Raw genomic sequence first — 20,927 nt, 5'->3', positions numbered from 1 at the left:
ACCGCCAAGGTGTTTTCATCAACACAGACTCCAGTCCCTTCACCATGAAAAAATGACAACTTTCTTTAGGCATTTTCAAGATGTCTCTTTCATACGATATGACATTTCTTTCTTTCTTTTTTTGTTTCCTCACCTGAGGATATTTTTCCATTAATTTTTAGAGAACGTGGAAGAGAGAGGGAAAGACCGAAAAACATCAATGTGAGAGGGACACTTCGATTGGTTGCTTCCTGTATGAGCCCTAACCTGGGAGGAGCCTGCAACTTAGGGACATGCTCTTGATCAGAATCGAACCCGGACCCTGCAGTCAGCAGGCCAAGGCTCTATCCACTGAGCCAAACCAGCTAGGGCAGACTATGACATTTCTTAGACCCTCCAGCAGCAGACCTTCGTTTTTTCCTCCAGGAGTGAGGTAAAAAAACCCTAGATCACCTTCTTGGATTCTTATTAGGCAAGTTATCAAGAACAATGCGAGTGGCATACCGGGAGCTTAGCCAATGAGCGGTCAGAAAAGGTGGGTCCTCTCTCCTCTCCCCTCTTCCCACCTGGCCTGTGCTTGGCTGCAGCGACTGCGGTGGGCCGGGGTTGGCTTGTCCTCGGCTGTGGCAACTTGGGCAGACCCCACTGTCGCTGTCTCTGTCTCCTCATCTGCACGCATGCAGCCTCCTCCTGACTGGTCATGACTGTTATGGCATCCCAATCTGCACATTACCCCCCTTCCTGTCTGTCTGTCTGTCTGTCTGTCTGTCTGTCTCTCTCTCTCTCTCTCTCTCTCTCTCTCTCTCTATATATATATATATATATATATATATATATAACTTCTATACTAAGGATACTGATACCAACACCCAAATCAACAGAAGTTATATGTGGCTATACATATCTAAAGCTGACAACTAAAGCATAAAAATTTATTTTAAAACACTTTTTTAAAATGTACCTTTGAGGCGCTCTAATAAATCAATCTGTCCAGAAGATGTCATAGCTTCATCTTCAATACTTCCTTGTAGTTGTTTAAGTACTTCCTGTAAAAAACAACAACACAATATCTGAATATGACAAAATTCTAAAAAATCTTCTTGAAGAATTATTTTAAATATCTTGGTACTTAGGTATGGTAGATAAAAAATTATTTTAGATAAGTCTAGAAAGCACTCCACATATATTACCTAGTATGAATTAAGAGCAACAAATTATATTCCAACAATGTGATATTTTGTAATAATAGTAAGAATGAGTAGTCTCTTGAAAGTTACTATATGGATAAATTATCTCTAACTTTTAAAATAATACAAGGTGGATTATTCTTATTTTTGGATAGGTCAACTGAGACTCAAAGAGTTGACCACGCTAGTGAGCAGCAAATTTATGCAAGAGTAGAGGGCATCTTTATCACAAATGCTGATGTTCAGAGAAATTTACTGACTCCTAGTTCTAGGTAAAAGGTTAAGAGAGTAAGTAGAATAATTCTTTTAAGTAATCAGAAAATGGCCAAGCCTCAATGAAGCTGGTTCAACAGTTATGTATTTAGAATCTGTATCTCTTAGGCGTGCACCAACGTGACTATAAAAAACATCAAATTAACCAATTATGATAGGCTGTTTTATTTAATGCCCTAAAAAATCAAGCTTTTATATATCACATTTAAGTATATTCTTCTAGTACAACAATTTACATTTAGCAGATATGTGGCTATATACTTATTGTCTCCTGACTTTTGATGCCATTATTTCTTCCCCATCTAAATTTTTCTCTTGATTTGATTTGTCAAGATCCTTGAATGTGACTCTTTTTCAAATTTAGACTGTAAATATTATAGGTTTCTCCCCAGTCTTTGGTTTCCCACCCTACACAACTCCAATATCTGTCACTTACCTTTATATGCTGTTTTCCAGTTTAGCCTGATTCTCAGGTGGCACCTGATTCCCTAGCCCTAAAGATTTGTCCCTTGGAGGCTACGAGCTTAAGTATTTAACCTCCTACTTATGTAAACTTCAAAGTATGGCAAACATCTTGAGGAGATCTGTCTTGTAAAAGTTATTTGTCTCTTCTATAGCAAGACTTTGCTTAACATTCTGTCATTCTAGTCCATTCCCAGCATCCTTCACTACAAAAAAATTCAGCCAATATCCCATGGGGAAATCTACCCATGCATTTGGATTTCCTCTAAATATCAATACTTCACATCTGCCTACATGTTTGTCAAGACCTCCAATAGTTTTCTTCCTCCATTGAAATCATTCTGCCTGTAGCAATAATAAATACTAGTTTGTACCCAGAATCAACATGTATCCCTGGGGAAGAAAATCACCATGATCATAATTAGCCCTGGAGTAAAAAAAAAAAAATACAGTATATACGACATTAAAGTTTAATTACAATTTCTGCATTTATCTGATTCCAGGTCAACTAAATCCAATAAAATCTCTATTATACTTTATTATATTTTTATTATAGAAATGTCAAATATATACGTAATTATAAAAAATATTATAATAAGCTTCCATTTATCTTCACATCCTGCTTCAACAATTATCAACTCATGGTTTGTTTCATTTATTCCCATACCTACTTTCTCCATTTCCCCACCTCCACCCAAATTTGTAACAATCTCAGACATCATATCATTTCTTCTGTAAATATTTTAATACGTATATTTAAACATGGATTCTTTCTAAACACAACCACAGTGCCATCACTATACCTAAAAAAAATTTCAAATATTCTCAAATATACAGTCAGTGTTCAGTGTTACATGCCTATTTTGCTGTGCTATACAAAAATATTTTTATAGTTTGTATCAATGCCATGTGAACAGCAAAAAGTATTCTCTTTTGCCACTAGATGGTATTATTGCATAAATTGCAGGCATCCTTAAATGATCTCATTGGAGGGACACACCTTGCCTTTCTTTGGGGTAAATAGCTTAATGATTAATAAACGTGATTCAAAATTGTACAAGGTATTCCAAAGTCTAATAAGTGATTTGGGGTTGGGGGAGGGGGGCACGAGATAACCATTGTTTTGGATAAACTTTAATCCAGCGTAGAGTGGCACTGTTTCCAAGTGTCTTTTTACAAATCAATATTCTAAAACAAAATAAACAGGTCACAGTTTCTGCTCTTTAATAGCTTAAAGTCTCTTAAGGAAGAGAAACGTAAATAATTTCCTTATAAGGTTTTAACTGCTATGATACCATATGCCCAATCCTAAAGACATATGTGGATAGATTAGCAAGAATGTCTTGTAGATGCACATGTCGAGTAATTATCAATTCATGGTTGAATTCAGATAAATCTTAAATGCCAATATTCATGTTGTATATTATATCACCGGATAAGTTGTCAACCTGATAGTCCATTGTAGAAATTTAAGGGTCTGATTTGTCATTTACTCTGACATTCCACTTCAGCGTAGAAATGGATCTAAGGGTAGGATAAAATGCCTCTTAAAAATGAATTTTGAATTTGTTCAAGTAGTTAAAAACTTCAAAGACATCTCAGAGCTATCCACTATAAAAGAGACATTCAGATAGGCCAGTCAGGAGTTCTCTGCAAGATATACCTCCAAAGTAGATGAAAGAGTAGTCCTGTTGGGAATTTTAAATTTTGTATCTTTGAAACTTTTGTCATGCCATGTAAAACAATTGTAGATACATTGTACTGTCAGTGTTAAAATATGAAACTATTCTTTTTTAACCTATTAGGTAACTAATTTGGCTGTTTTTAAGGACACCCATAGTTTGTGGTAAGAACATACGTTTATTTATAGTCTTCCTTATTTCCAAAAAGATTTGAGGTAGATATCTTGGAGATTTATCGTTGCTAGGGAAAGTTTTTAGAACAGAAATAGGCAATTAAAGCAGAAAAGATTTATACACAGACAAATAGAAAAGTACACATGAGTAAAAGAACTGAACTGTTAGAATATTGACTATAAAGGATAAAAGAGCAACAGTAGTTCAGTAATATATAGAAGCTTGAAGAATAAGGAAGACCTCAAAATGTACAGAAAAAGGACTCAGAAGAGAATAGACAATGAATCAGAAATAGGAGTAGTGAACAGATAGGAGAATAGGGTAAAGAACCCAGATGTTAAAAATAGCAGAGGCGCAGAAAGAACATAAAGCAGGGAAATTTTTTGAAGGAGGTAACAGTTTTATAGATGAATTCCAATTCTATAAAGTTATTAAATTCAGTGAGAAGTAAATCTACCTCACTAATTAAAAATTAAAACAGTTGTAAGTCTTAACCTTGATTGGTTTGAAATTAGAACATATTTTCCCCATTGCAGACTGAGTATTTTATATCTCTTCTTAGAGGTTACATAGCTTGCCATGTTATTTGGCAAATCAATTCTAGAGTTTGAAGGTACCATGGAACTCCTCTAGGGTAGTGCAATGTATGTATTTTCCTTTGGCAACTTAAAATTAACTCCAGAAGAGGAACAAAGGTGATGCAATTTAACTTGAGACAACACCAGGAATAGGACTAGGTACTGACTTTCATTCAGGACTCTTCCCATTAAGGCTCCGTGATTTTCTTAATAATCTATCAATGCTGCATTTAAGTAACATCAAGATCTGAGAGCGATGGGGAGGAAGGCTATGGGCAACCTGATTTTCTTGATAGTCTATAAACACAGTATTTAAGTGGCAACAAGATTGAGAGAGTTGGGGAAAATAGCTATCCTATATAATAAAAGCCTAATATGCTACATGCCCAGTTGAGGCCGTTCAACAACCAAAATGTAATATATTAATGAATGTTAAGGCCACTCAACTGCTCACTCTAACCAGCACTGACCACCAGGGGGGCAGACAGTTGACCAGTCGCTATGACATGTCCTGACCACCAGGGGGCAGATGCTCCGACTAGTAGGTTGGTTTGCTGCTGTCTGGGCAATCGGGACTGAGATGGGCTAGACATGCCCTGGAGCCCTCCCATGTCTCTCCCCGGCCCCAATTGTGCAGTGGTGGGGTCCATTGGCCTGGCCTGAGACCTCTCACAATCCAGGATCCCTTGGGGATGTCGGAGAGCCAGTTTCTGCCCGATCCCGCAGGCTAGGCTGAGGGACCCCACTGGTGCAGGAATTGGAGCACTAGGCCTATATCCTATCTAATAAAAGAGTAATATGCAAATTGGCCGCCACTCTAACACACAAGATGGCTGCTCCCATGTGGACACAAAATGGCCACAAGATGGCTGGCAGGGGAGGGCAGTTGGGGGCAACTAGGCCTGCAAGGGAGGGCAGTTAGGGGTGACCAGGCCTGAAGGAGAGGGCAATTGGGGGGGACCAGGCCTGCAGGGGAGCGTAGTTGGTGATGACCAGGCCAGCAGGGGAGGGCAGTTGGGGGCAACCAGGCCTGCATAGTAAGACAGTTAGGGGTGACCAGGTCGGCAGGGGAGGGCAGTTAGGAGCAATCAGGCCGGCAGGGGAGCAGTTAGGCGTCAATCAGGGGAGTGGTTAGGGGGTGATCAGGCTGGCAGGCAGAAGCAGTTAGGGGCAACCAGACAGGCAGTCAGGTGAGCGATTGGGAGCCAGCAGTCCTGGATTGTGAGAGGGATGTCCAACTGCCAGTCGGGCCTAAACAAGCAGTCAAGCATCTCTCAAGGGGTCCCAGATTGGAGAGGGTGCAGGTTGGGCTAAGAGGTGCGTGCGCGTGCGCGCACGAGTTTCATGTACCGGGCCTCTAGTATTTAATAATTGAGATATATTCTCAAGTAATAAAGCTAGTTCCTATGAATTACATAGAACATCCAGCCTCAGTAGAGTGATGCTTAAGCTTAAAAATAACTTAAAAAATAACTAGTTACTGAGATTTTATACTTATTTCTTTATATGACTCACTGGGTAAATTCAATACATTTTATTTCAAAGTATAAATGTTAACATTTGTAAGAAAAAGAGTTTACATATTACAACTTAACTTAAAATATACTTTTAAGTAAGTGAAGTGTCTAACCCAAGTTTACAAGAGGGAATACTAAATAAAAATGGATAAACTACAATTAAAAGTCACAATCTTAATACCTTCATATTAGATGCCTCAGTTTCCAGTTTTGTAAGATGATTGGAATTATCTTCTAGCTCTTGTCGAAGATTTGAGTTCTCCATCTTCAGTGCCTCAACTTGCTTTAACAACTGATCATATGAAGCTGCAGCCATCCTTGGCTACCCTTGGACCTATAAGGTTAAAAAGGATTTTGAAATTCACTACTAAAAATATAGTGGCTGCTTGTTTATAAAGAAAGGGATAAAGAAACAAAATTCTTGAGACATTTAATAAGAAGAATTTTGTTAATATTTTAGTTTAGGTCTCAAAACAATATTGTTCAAGTAGAGTAGCATCTAAGAGGATGAAACGATGGAGTCTTAGTTGAAGACAAACAGGACTAAATTAGAAGAGAACTTGTGTAGTGTCTGAATACATTTGACTTTTCAGAGTGGATGAGATTTTTATCAGGTTAGAATTTTTTCAAGATTTTAAAGATATTATACCTGGCGTAACAGGCAAAACACCTAGAAAATATAATTATTGATAAGAAATTTATTTATATTAGCAATACTAACTTATTTCTGAATTTTGTCCGATAGCCACAGAATTTTAGAGCCAGAATGGATTAATGAGATTAACTAGTGCATCCCATCACTAAGGCTAGTCTTAAACACCATGCATGGAGAAGTAGGTCTGAAGTTTCAAGAAGGCCTCATTAAACGGCAGTCATTTAACAAAGTGGACACAAAGGAGAGCGTTAGATTGAGACTTCAAGTCTTTTTTTTAAAAATAAAAGATTGATAAATAAGAATGACTAGTATCAAGTTATTATAATTACTCAAAAGGATGAATATAATAGGCCAAGCTATGGCATATCAGGTCTTGGAACCCACTAAGCTCAGACTGAGGCCAAAAGACACTTAAAAAAAATGAATAATTTTAGGAGTATAGCTTGTCAAAGAGAAATTAAACAGAGTCTGAAGTTAATCATATGACTGTAATAAGAAGAAGAGAGACAAGAAAATATATAGAAGATAGCCAGGTAATAAGAGGTTCTTATCATGAAGAATATTAGAAAACAAAGAGTTATATGAAGACTAACCAAGTTAGGAAGACCCAGATTCTCTTTTCAGTTTAATCCCAAGCTCACTTTGGAAAAAATAAACCTGCTTACCATAGATTTTTTTAAAAAAAAATCCTCACCAAAGGATATATTTTATTTTGATTTTTTTAGAGAAAGGAAGAGTGAGATGGGGAGGTCAGGGAGGGAGGGAAGGAGAGAGGAGAGAGAGAGAAGGAGAGGAGAGAAGGGGAGGGGAGGGTTGGGGAGAGAAGGGAAGAATTCTCTGACCAGGGATCATGGTATACAGGATGATGCTCCAAACCACTGAAGCACCCGGCAAGAGCAATCATAATTTTTTAAAAGTTAAAAAGTATTACAAAATTTGTACTTAAGCAATACTTAAAGATCGTGACATAAAAAAATGTTTCTGTAATAAAATGCACTATACAAACTAAGGCAGACAGGTTACAACACTGGCTAGTCATGACAATATTGGAGTTCACCAACCAAAAGGCCCGATCAAGGGAAATCAAGGGACGTAGGTCTAATCAGTTCTCCAAAGGCTAGAATCTCTGATAAACCTGGTACAACCTATTGTCACCTGAGGACGAAAGAAAGTCCTGAAAGGTGGAAATCACCCACAAAAGTCTTTATGATTGAAAAGAATGCACACCAGACTTTTATTTGGAAACTTGAGTCTTAATTTTAGGCTTAGTTGTGGTTTACCTTTGCCGCTTCATTTTAATTCATTTTACCAACTGTAAAATGGACATTTACTACCTGCTCTAATATAATTTACAGGGATAATATTAGAATTACGTAACAAAGCAGGATGAAGAGTAAAAGTGCTAGGTAAATACAAGTTATATTATAAAAACAGACATGTAACATAACTTTCTTATTAAGACTTAATGTTGATCTATTATAAGACCCTGTCCAGCCAACCAATGGACAGAGGTAAAGAAGTAATTGAAAAAGATAGAGGAGATTTCACAAAAATGAAGGAGAAAATTTTACCATTAATAAGCAGGTCTGGAAACAGGTAGCACATTAAAAGCCTGTGACAAAGGTAGAAATCAGACAGGACTTAATAATGTAAGCCCTAAAATTTTTTATTTCAAGTAAAATTTTAACAGGCGATTTTGCACAAAAATAATAAAAACAAAATAAGAAGAAAAGTAACACAGAGATGGATACATATAAGTATGCTAAGATACAGAGGATATTACCTTACACAATCACAGAAAGAGCCAGAGGAGTAGAAACTATTAAAACTGCTCTTTAAAAGAGGAGAAAACATTCAACCCTTCAGATGGACAATTAGAACATTCTATCATCTTTGTTTTCCTCTCCAGAAGACAATCATTAAAGTACCTTCTGTTGTAGGAAGAAAATGTTTCATATAATTTTATCTGAAAAATAAGATGTTTCATGGAGTAATAGTGTACCTTATATTCTTTTAGGATATTGCAGCCATCCTTCCCTAACTCAAAATTGCTTTATGCAAAAATTGAGAAATCAATCATAACTTTACTTTGGAATGCTTTTTATACAATCACAAGAATTTCATACCAAATACAGTTTAAATGCAAGTAACTCAATATTTAGGAAAAAAAACTTATAAAATGGGAAAACATCTGAATCTTTCACTTTGGTGGCAATATACAAATATTCCAATTTGTTTTTCTATAAAGATGCTAACCTAAGAGTAGGGTAAGGGAGAAGAAAGCTTTTACTGTTTTGTCTCAATGAATGAAGGGGGGAAAAAGTTGTATTTGTCAATACTTTTAGATAGTTCTTTTCAGAGAAAAATACCAACAGAAAGAGAAAAAACCAAAAGAATCAATCATAAAACACTATTTCTAGTCAACACAAAGAATAAAATTAGAAAGGAATACTATTGGTAGATGATATAATTATATACCTGGAATATCCAAAAGAACCAACTAAATATTGCTATAATAAGATAAGTTAGTAATGTGCTGTAGTACAAAATATAAAAAATGTTTCCTTTATATATACAAAGAGAAATCAGATAGAAGATGGAATAGGTGGAAAGATCCCATTTACAATTTAAAAAGTAATAAAATACTTAGGCATAAATTGAACAGTGTCCAAAATGTATGAGGAAAAACTTTAAAACACTTCTGAATGATACTAAAGTAGACTTCAACAAAAAGAGAGACATACTTTGTTCTTGTTTATGAAGGTTCAGAAATGTAAGGCGCCATTTCTCCCTAAGTTAATTTATAAATTTTATATTGTCCCAATGAAAACAGGATATAAAATTTGTTTGTTTTCTGCCGCTAAATATATATTTAAAAAAAACACACCTAACAAGCAAAAATAGGAGAGCAGGAGGAATATACCTACCACATTTAAAAATTCTATACAAAATCTTTATAAGTAAAGCAGTATATAGTTAATTATATTTTACTAATAAGTTAACTTCTGAGTCTTAATAATTATATTATGATTATGTAAGATGTTAACATTAGGGGAAGCTGAGTGAAGGGCATATAGGAACTCTGTACTGTTTTCCAACTCTTTGTAAATCCACAGTTACTTAAAAAGAAAAAGTTGTAAAAAAGCTCTGATATTGGCATATGAATAGATTTACCATTAAATACAATTTTAAAAATCCAGAAGTAAATATATGTAAATTTGGTAAGCCATCACAACATGTGAAAAGATAGACTTTAAATAAGTGGCTGTGGGAAACGGGACAACCATGAGAAAGAGGAGAAAACTGCATCTATTCCTCAGATTAGGATAAATTGTAAAAAAGCCCAGAGATTTAAAAACATTATGATGACATCTAAATTATTGAAATAGTTTTGTTTTTAAATTAAAGATTAATTGAATTAAATTAAATACACCCTCTTCCAAGGAGGATGTTATGGAGCAAGAAACAATAACTGATTTGTTAATGAGTATAAGGCATATTGAGGGTCAATTGGAGTTCTCTGAAGTGATGGCTGTTATTAGAATGGAGTAACAGAATGGGTTCTTAGGGAATAAATGGGAAAGTTTGTAGGGGTGTTGAACTCAATCAGAGAAGGGGCCAAAATCTAAAATCCAGCCTAAATCGCGGGCCGAATGGTTTACTGAACAGTCATAAACTGACAATGTCATAAACTGACAGCGGAGTGCAGTGATGACAGCGCGGTGCGGGCCACATTGCAAGGCCTGGCGGGCTGGATTTGGCCCGCGGGCCTTGTGTTTGACACATGTGGTGTAAAAGCATAACTACTTTTAAATAAGTAGGAAGCAACCATGCAGTGGAATACTGTACTGGCACTCAAAAGAAGACATTAATGTAAAAGAACAACAAAAAAGTAAAATAAAAAAAGAAGTGTGCTGATCACTATGTTGCATATGGTCTGTCCTGTTCTAGTAAAAATAAAAGGATTGTATAGATTTAAAATGTTAGGATAAAAAACAACAACAGACATTGTCTCTAGAAAACAGATCTGAGATCTGCAGAGAAGTAGCCTTCCTTTTTATTGTATACCCTTTTGTAGAGGTTGAAGATTCAACCAAAAAGTTGAAAACTCTTCCTATAATTAGAGAGAAGAGCCCAAACATATAAAATGAACATAATTCTAAGGTGGGAGGTGGAGGAGGATTAAAGAAAAAACAGAAAACCTTAATAGTTCTGTAACTTTTGAAAAATTGTGGAAGTATTTTTCCTCTCCTCCCAACACCAATAAACATACAAACAAAACTCCACTGATACAAATGGTTGTAGACACCTTCTACCAAAATTTAATAAACAATTTGTACCAACTTTATTCAAACTTTCCAAATATAGAAATACTTAAAATATCTTCCCAGCCGAAACCGGTTTGGCTCAGTGGATAGAGCGTCGGTCTGCGGACTGAAAGGTCCCAGGTTCGATTCCGGTCAAGGGCATGTACATTGGTTGCGGGCACATCCCCAGTAGGGGGTGTGCAGGAGGCAGCTGGTCGATGATTCTCTCTCATCAATGTTTCTGACTATACCTATCCCTCTCCCTTCCTCTCTGTGAAAAAGTCAATAAAATATATTTTTAAAAATATATATCTTCCCAATGCATTTTATAATGCCAATATAATTGCAATATAAAATCAAAGGTAGTGTGAAAAAGAATGATTGTAGGCTAGTATCATTCATGAATACTGATACAAAGATTTTAAACAATATATCACAAAACAGAATACAATAATATACAGTAAAGAAACTATAGCAGGGCCAACCTGAGTTCAGCCAGGAATGTAAGGATTGTTTAACATAGATCATTTATATGTATCATGCACTGCATTAAAACATTATAGGAGAGCCCTAGCTGGTTTGGCTCAGTGGATAGAACATTGCCTGTGGTCTGTAAGGTCCCATGTTTGATTCCTGATGAGGGTACGTGCCCACGTTGCGGGCTTGGTCCCCAGTGTGGGGCAGGCAGGAGGCAGCTGATCAATGATTCTTTTCCATCAGTCCCTAGCTCTCTTCTCTCCCTCTCCCTTTCTCTCTGAAATCAATAAAAAAAATTTTTTTTAATTAAAGGAGAAAAACCTTTATGATAATATCTATAGATTAAAAAAAAACCCAAACATTTAATAAAAGTCATCTGTTCAAGATAAAAACTCTTAATAAAGTGGAAATAGAAGAGAAATTGCCAAAAACCTACAGTAAATAACTATTTACAGTGAAATGTATGAGGCATTCTTTTAAAAACCAAAAACAATTAAGATCTCTACTATTGCACCACTTTTACTCAACACAATCTTGTAAGTCCTAATTAGCACAGTCAATGGTTAAAAAGGAAAGAGTAATGATTGGAAAGCAGAAAACAAAACAGAAAATTCTTAAGAAATATGAAAATTTATCAAGGTTGTCAGATAAAAAAACCAATATACAAAAAACCTGTTTTAATTCAAAGCAGAATGAATCGTATGCATTTTTTATTATTTTCCCTTCTACCTCTCATTCTCTTTTCTATTAAGGTACCATAGTGGGGACATTCAGTCTCCTGTCTACTATATTCTCCCCAACCCCTTTTCCTTTTCTTACAGTCTATAACTGGCTATATACATTGGCTGGATTCCATTCAAGCCCATCCCAAATGACGGTAAGCTCTAAGATGGCTAATTACCTGAACAAGGGTTGGCAAACATTTTCTGCAAGATAATAAATAAGCTTCAGATGATAGATAAGACTTTGTGGGCGAGATGGTTTCTGTCGCAACTACTTGACTTTGTGGCTGTCACACAAAAGCAGTCACAAATGTGTAATAAACTAGGCACCTGTTGCAGGAATATTCCTGCAAGACTTCCGACAGGCTTCCCTCCTGCCACCACCACCTCTCTGAGCCCCCCCACCTCTCCCGCTGTGGCGGGCAGGGCGGGGCAGGGCGGTCATCAATGCTGCGCCTGCCAGCCGCTGCCTCTGCCGCTGCCGCTGCCTCTGCCGCTGCCGCTGCCTCTGGGGCCGCAAGCACCACTGCTGTGCGCCCCACCCCACCCACAGGACTCACCTCACCTGCTGCCCCCGCTGCCTCCCACCGCTGCTGCCTCCATGGCAGCTAGCACTGGCCCTGCGCACCTTGCCCCGCCCCACCTTGCACACACTGCCAGTGCCTTCCCTCCAGCAGCGGTAGCCCGCCTTGCTTTCCACTTTCCCTCCCACTTCCTTCTGTGCTGTCTTCAGTCTTCACTCCTCCCTCCCTCCATGTATGTAAATTAAATGCCATCTTTGTTGAGTTAATTTGCATATCCACTCCGATTAGCTGGTGGGCATGGCTTGTGTAGCAGAGTGATGCTTAATTTGCATATTATTCTATTATTAGGTTACATGGGCATCACCTGCTCCAGTAAAACTTAGTTTACATAAACAGTGGCAGTTTGCAGACCCCTGGCACAGAGCATGAATTCTGATGGTCTTGGGCTCTACAGCAGTGGTTCTCAAACTGGTCGCATTGAGAACCACTAGCAGGGTCGCGTATGACCATTGGAAAATACAGACATTTTCATTACGATTCATAACAGTAGCAAATTACAGTTATGAAGTAGCAACAAAAATAATTTTATGGTTGGGGTCACCACAACATGAGGAACTGTATTAAAGGGTAGAGGCATTAGAAAGGTTGAGAACCACTGGTCTAGAAGAAGGGAAAAATCAGAAGTTATTGTTTAATGGGTACAGAGTTTCAGTTTGGGAAGACAAAAAAGTTTTAGAGATGAATGGTGGTACATTCACAACAGTATGAATGTATTAATGACATGATATATTTATATGTATATATGTATTTTAATGGTCAAGATGGTAAATTTTATGATGTACATTTTACAATAGAAAACTCATTAACCGTAAAAAAAACCACACAAAATGATACTAAATATTTCACAAGAATTAATGCATATTTAAGAGCACATTTGAATGAGTGCTTGTTAAGGAAATAGGAGAGGGTTTGGGAATAAAGGGGAGAATACTTACCTTATACAGACTGATTATGTCATTATTTGATTTACAAAAAAAAACAATCAAAATGTTGAGAGAGAGAGAGAGAGAGAGAGAGAGAGAAAGAGAGAGAGAGAGAAGAAGAGAGAGAGATCAGTTTGTTGTTCCACTTATTTACACATTCATTGGTTGATTCTTATATGTGCCCTGACTGGGATTAAACCCAAAACCTTGGGTATTTTCAGACAACACTCCAACCAACTGAACTATTAGCCTGGGCTAAAAAAAACAATTAAAAAAAATATCTCTCTCTATATATAAAAGCCTAAGTGAACAAATGACTGGTTGCTATGACATGCACTGACCACAGGGGGCAGATGCTCAACTTAGGAGCTTCCCCCTGATGGTCAGTGCACTCCCACAGCGGGAGCGCTGCTCAGCTGATCGATCCATCCCAGCGGCCTACCAGCCTGGTGGCAGCCATTCACTCTCTGAGTAGTCCTGCAGGTCCAATCTCTGAAGAATGGGCTAGCCGCTAGACACTGATGGACCAGCAGCACGATCCTGACAGTGCCGCCGGCCTCCTGGAAGTTGGCCTTGGGCACCGCAGCCGCTTCCCCTCCCTAGATGCTCTGCAAGGAAGAAACGACATAAAAGCAGCCGCCAGGTGGTTCCAGACAACTAACGTGAACGTCAGCAGGACGGATCCAAATCCAAGGCTGGCAAGGGCGTCCCACTGCCCGCCGGGAGGGCCGATCGCGTCTCAGCCCCCAACACTCGTCTTGGGACGGGTGCCAGACGCAGGGCTCACGGCTGGCGAGCTCTGCTGCAGTGGTGTGAGCCTCTCAATCAGGACTGATTGGGCGTGAGCCTGCAGCAAGCGCAGCAGTGCCAGGATGAGCGGAGCGGCAGGCAGGAACAGCAGGCGGTGTTAGGACTGCGGTTTTGTCCCAATCCCCGCAGGCCATGCCAAAGGACCCTACCCACCCATGAATTTTGTGCACCAGGCCTCTAGTATATTATATTTGTGTAAGGGCCTTGGCCAGTGGCTTCCACCTGCTGCCCGCTGTGGCTTTGTCTGGAAGGGCATTTTATCTAATTAGCATATTATCCTTTAATTATTATAGTTACTAGAGGCCCACTGCATAAAACTGGTGCCTGGGTAGGGTCCCTAGGTCTGGCCAGTGATCAGGGCGGATCAGGGCCTTCTGGCTGCCGGCTAGGGCCTCCCTTCCCTGGCTGCTGGCTGGGGCCTTCCTTCGTTCTGTGCCACCCCCTGGTGGTCAGCACACGTCACAGCGAGCAATCAAATTCCCAGTCAGTTGAACTCTCCATGGCACACTTTGCTATTAGGCATAGATAGATAGATAGATAGATAGATAGATAGATAGATAGGTAGGTAGGTAGGTAGGTAGGTAGATAGCTGACATTACTCCTGCACCAAAAGAAGAGCTGGTGTACCTAATAGTTGATCCTAGAGAAATCAAGAACCACAGATATTGACTATTAAAACTAGAAGACTTAGAAAGTACTTCAACTAATGTTCTCATTTTACATTCAAGACACTTAATATACTTCAAAAGTAATTTACTTTACAGAATTATCTGTTTCAAAGAGCAAACCACCACATTTCTTTAAATTAGAAAGTATTTTAGATGATATAAACCTTTAAATAACCTAGGAATAGTCAAAGTAATCAGTATTTAGCTAGTAAATAACACTTCATGTAGTTCTATTATAAATTTCTTAGAAGTTAGCTAAGACTCCCCAGAATCTTTCATAGTTCAGGCATTTAGTAGGTACTCAAATATGTAGTGAATGTCTTTTCTCAAGTATCATTCATCTTTCCTAGTTCATAATGCCCTATGCCATGCCATCTTTTGTACTATGTCAAGTTTCACTCAGACTGTAATACAAAAAAAAGGGAGGGGGGAGGTGGAAGGTCAAAATTAAAGAGAACATTTAACAAAAAGATTGGTTAAACTATGTGAAATCAGTAACAGTAAAAATAAATAAAAATGATAAAATAAAAATTCACAGTCCTAGCTGATTTGGCACATTGGATAGAGCGTTGGCCTGTGGCCTTAGGGATCCCAGGTTCAATTCCAGTCAAGGGTGCATGCCCAAGTTGTGAGTTCAATCCCAGTGGGGAAGCATGTAGGAGGCAGCCAATCAAGGATTTTCTCTCTTCATTGACGTTCCTCTCTCTCTCCCTCTCCCTTCATCATTAAAGTCAATAAAATAATATTTTTAAAAAATTTCCAGCCCTGGCCAGTGTGGCTTAGTCCTGTGTACCAAAGGTCACTGGTTTGATTCCCAGTCAGGGCATATATCCAGGTTGTGGGTTCAATCCTCTGTTGGGGTGCCTGTGGGAAGCAGCTGACTAATCTTTGTCTCTCATATTGATGTTTCTGTCTGTCTCTCTCTCCCCCGCCCTCTCTAAAAAAATCAATAGAAACTTTATTTTTTAAAATTAATCATCACCTGAGGATATTTTCCATTGATTTTTAAAATTTTATTTTAGAGAGAGTAGGAGAAAGGGAGTGAGAGGGAAGTGTAAGAGAGGAAGGGAGGGAGGGAGGGAGGGAGGGAGGGAGGGAGGGAGGGAGAAACATCAATGTGAGACATTTCGATTGGTTGCCTCCCACCTTCACCCTTACCAGGGCTAGGGATTGAACCTGCAACCCAGGTATGTGTCCTTGACCGGGAACTGAAAAGACCCTTTGGTCCCCGGGCCAATGCTCTAACCAATGAACAATACTGGCCAAGCTGAAAAATAATTTTTAAGGGGTAAATTAATTTGTAAAAGTCCACAAAATAGTCTCCCAGTGTGGTTCAGTGATTAAGTATCAACCCCATGAACCAGGAGGTCTTGGTTGGATTCCAAATCAAAGCACATGCTTGGGTTTCGGGCTAGTTCCCTAGCAGAGGGACAGGCAGGAGGCAGCAGATTGATGATTCTCATCATTGATGTTTCTCTCTCTCTCCCTCTCTCTTTTTTGCTCTGAAATCAATAAAAACATTTTTAAAATCCACAAAATAATTTATGTATGAAAAGCATCAATAAATAGTTCTGATTAAGTTTACAGGCATTCTTATGACTGTAACTTTTGATTTTTTTAATCACACATTTCTAGCCATATCAAGTAATAGTGAATAATTTCAGACCTATAAAGCCAACAGTTCAGTCTTAAATATTAAGCAGTAACTTCATACTAAAAGGGGAGGGGGAAAATCAACTTTTCTTATTTCAGTTCTTTCTTGTTTAATTCTTTAAAAATCTCAAACGAGTGTTTTATATATAAGTATACACAAGATTAATAAGATGCTCTAACAAGGGGATGTTTGAATGTCATTACGAAAACTAATGCCTCTCCATTTGTTTAACTACCAGGTATTTTACTAAGCATTCTTACATCGTAGTTAAAAACCTATAACCAAGTTAATGTTTCTTCTTCATTTGATGATTTATCAATGATTTATATTGCTTTCCAAATAATTTGTTACATACTATTTTGTATGTTATGTAGTAAAGACATTATTTAAAATAGAGTTAAAGTAGAAAATTTGTTTCTTACTTCCTACACAATAAATGACCTTGGATAAAGTCACAACATACCTATTAGGAGTAGTCTAATATTTAAAATAAAAAAAATGCTACACTGGTCTGTTTAAATAGTAAAGTGAGATAATTTATGTAAAAATAAGAATCATAAACTCTCAAAGACTATATTAATCAGGGTTCAAAGAATTGACTGGTACTAGCTATTAAATTTCATTTGGGATTTAATGTGACATCTTTAATTCTAGCTAGTTTCCATCATATTTTAAAAAGAGATCTTAAGTACTATTAATCCTGACATCTATAATAAATAATTCTTAAAGCCATAATATATATTTTTAAAAAGAATAAAGTTATTTTAATTTATTATTGAAAAGTTTACGGTCTTATTTATTCAAGACCAAGTCCTTATTATCTTGAAAAAAATTACTGAAACAAAATGATAGGTTCTCTCAAGACTTTCTATTAGGTCAGCACTATTTAAGAGATACTGTCACTGTTCCTGGAGGGCTTTACAAAGCCAGTGCAGTGCCACCTTGTTGAGGAAATAGGGAGGTGAGGCAGGCTGGCTATCATGAATCTACATAAAGATAATCCAGTTTAAAAAGACCCTATCAGTCCAAAATATGTTTTTAGACATTGAAGTAAAGGGAAATAATTTTAAATGCAATGAAAGCACATTATATCAAGAGCATATGTTATGAGTACTCACTAAACAGAAATACCATTTATTAGAAAAGCCATGGTACTATAATTTAAAATGTTTGCCTGTAGACTTTATTCAATGATATCTAAAAGCAACCAAAGAGTAATATAAAATTACTTAGTACAGATCTTAAATATTAAGTCTATGAAAAACGTATCACTATAATTTTTCACAAAGAAATTGACATAATAAAGCGATTTATTCTTGAATAATATACTTAATGACAAAGCTATAGTATAAAAAAAAAAAGGTCCACTGCTTCATACATAAAGATTTCCCATAAGACTTATGTTAGAGCAAAAAAAATTGAGCATCTCTTTTGAGGTGTAAGAATCAAAGTGTCTGACACATTCCACTGTTAAAATATTCATAGCCTCATATTTTTCGTACTTAAAAAAACACACACACAATTTTTTCCCCCTCCTATTCAGGTTACAATTAGAAACTATGGCTTCTTGTAATGGACTTCTACCACCAGCACTGCTGCACGGCTCTTATTCCTCTGCAGTTGTCCTTTCACGCTGAAAGAGGGAGAAAGCATTGCTGCAGTCATCTGCAAAAGCCACTACCACTGCACTGTGTAACTAACAAAGACGCTGGTATCTGTCTGCCACCCTCTTTACAGGGAGTTAGTTCACTTAGATGTTTTACAAAAGCAAGCACTTCTGATGACCAAATTTCACCAATCAACCAAAACCACCCTCAAGCTCAGCAATACCTGCCTCCTCCTCTTTGCCAAAGCAGCCCTTTCCTCTAGTTCAGCTCAGCCATTAGCAGCAGCTTTGTATCCCCCTTTTTGGCTACCACTGCATATGTCCCCTTAGCCAGAGAGGAAAGAAGCCTTTCAATGGGTTAAAGCTTTTGCTCTTCATCAGGAATATGCCCCATTCTTTGTTGTCCTCTACCCATTTCCTTAGGTTATTCTACTCTACTCTGTCAACAGGCATTATAAAAACAAAACCTCCTTCTATCTTCAAAAATAGCTCTTTCTCACCAGCCTCCCCTAACACTCTGACCCCTCCCCCCTTCTTCCTCTTCTGTCAAAAACCCTGGATCAGAAGCACAGGAAATCCATCTCCTGTGCTGCAGTGGAAGGGGGGAGGGGAGGAGACGCCCCAGCATCCATGCTTGGCATGTGGCAGGAGACCCTGTGCCAAGAAAAAAACCACCAGGTCCAGATAGTACGAGAAAAAAGTCTCCCCCTCCCTCTGCAGCAAGCCAGGGCATCGTGGCTAAAGCACCTACCCCATCTCCGAGCCCAGCAGCACCTCCATTCCGTCTCCAGTGTCACCAAGGCTGGATGCGCCAATATAGCCACATGTCGGTCACGTGTGCCTGTGCCCAGCCAATCGGTAGGTCGCCGACGGGAATGGGGAGCGCCCTGGTCCGCATCCAGCGGAATACACAGCTGCATCGCGCTCTGCTTCCCAACCCGCAGCCCGCACTCCACGCTGGGCAGCAGGGCACAGGGTCCCGCCCTGCTGCATAAGCAGCTGAGCCCTAACCTGCTCTGAGGCTTGGGGGTATGCCCTCACTACCCCTCCCCCTCCACCAGGCAACCCACGGAAGCTTAAGGAAGCGGTCATGCATAATAGATAGGGTGGGGTAGGTCCACATGGTGGAAAGATTAGCATGAGATGCTGGAAGTGGGTAATAAATTACATCTCAGTCGCTAAGATTTACATATTTGCAGCACAGATAAAAAGAATACATTATAATAAATAATTTCACATTACAAATCACTGATTTGTTAGGTAAATCACTCAAACTATGTTTGAATTAAAAATACAGTTACCAGAAAAGCTATGACAACGTGGCCAAATCATGGAGTCACTGGGTTAAATCTTTTTTTAAAAAAAATATATTTTATTGACTTTTAACAGAGAGGAAGGGAGAGAGATAGCTAGAAATGTCGATGAAAGAGAAACATCAGCTAGCTGCCTCTTGCACACCCCCTACCCGGGATGTGCCCGCAACCAATGTACATGCCCTTGACCGGAATCGAACCTGGGACCTTTCAGTCCTCAGACCGACGCTCTACCACTGAGCCAAACCGGCTTTGGCTGGGTTAAATCTTTGCTCCTGCCACTTATTAGCTCTGTGATTTTAGTCATTTAAAGGCTGTGCTTCAATTTCTTCTACAAAAAACAGGAGAAGTATGGGACAGGGAAAGTAATATATATGAAGCAATATTTAGAGCAGCCACTGACACTGTAAGTACTGTTGGCTACTAGAAATCTGAGATTTAAATGAACACTCAATGCAAATTCTGTATTTCATTTAAATCTAACCAACTAAAGCTTACATTACTAATTTTATGAGTTAGTAATACAAAAATCCAAATACTAAAACATTTAAAATGTGATTTAAATAGGAGCAAACCAATTTTCATGATCTATTTTAAATTTAAAAGGAACTTAACTTCAGGGTCTTTTAGTGAAACTAAACCTTTTTTTAATATTTACTATAATCTTTTCTTAATTTTTCAAATTAATAGCATGAAAAGAAGCAACTATTAAACAGCTGTGGATGAAAAAAAGGCTCACAAGCTCAGGGGAGGCCTGCATGGTAAGCCTTATAAACTCGGCGACCAAAAGTAAGCACACAGAATAGTCTGAACATAAAAATTCCTCACTAGAAGCAGGTGATGGCCGGTAGTCTTATCTTAGGCCTATGGCTTCCTTGACAAAGGTCAAGCTTTCCCTATGTGAGCCTATATTTTGTTTTTTTGCATCTAAGATAACAAACTTTGAAAATTCAGAGTCTAGACCCCTCAAGTCACAACCATCAGAGCATGAGACCATAGAACCCCTCATTGTTATCTTCCTCCCCCTGCATATCACCTCTGTGTGCTATAAATGTTAATTATTGAGTATCCTGCAACCATCAATGTAAAAGAAGTATGTGTTTCTCTATTTTGCCTTTTTATCCAATCCTAGTGACCTCCCCTCCCCCACACCCACTTTGCTTTCATCCACATCCTTAATCTACCACCAATGGATTTCATGTAACCCTCCTTACATCTCCTTTCATTCTTGTGTATAAAATAAGCTGCCAAACTGCCATTCTCAATCCACTGAGATTTTGCTTATCAGCAACTGTCATCAGTTTGGTTCAAATAAACTCACAAAATTCTCTACAGATTTGGATGTTTCTTATGGCA

At 38.2% G+C, this 20,927-nt stretch overlaps 1 protein-coding gene across 1 annotated transcript in view; it reads right to left on the bottom strand.

Annotated features, from left to right (window-relative positions):
• APC (APC regulator of WNT signaling pathway) overlaps positions 1–20,927 on the bottom strand; it is a 92,444-nt gene that overhangs the window by 53,171 nt on the left and 18,346 nt on the right. Inside the window, 1 exon segment of the mRNA XM_084882812.1 lies at positions 941–1,025. Coding sequence (XP_084738938.1) covers positions 941–1,025 — 85 coding nt within the window.

The sequence above is a fragment of the Pipistrellus hanaki genome (genome assembly GCF_964339955.1).
Source record: "Pipistrellus hanaki genome assembly, chromosome: 4".
Lineage (NCBI taxonomy): Eukaryota > Metazoa > Chordata > Mammalia > Chiroptera > Vespertilionidae > Pipistrellus > Pipistrellus hanaki.
The sequence above is the reverse complement of the archived record's forward strand: the minus strand, read 5'-3'. Positions and strand labels throughout refer to the sequence as shown.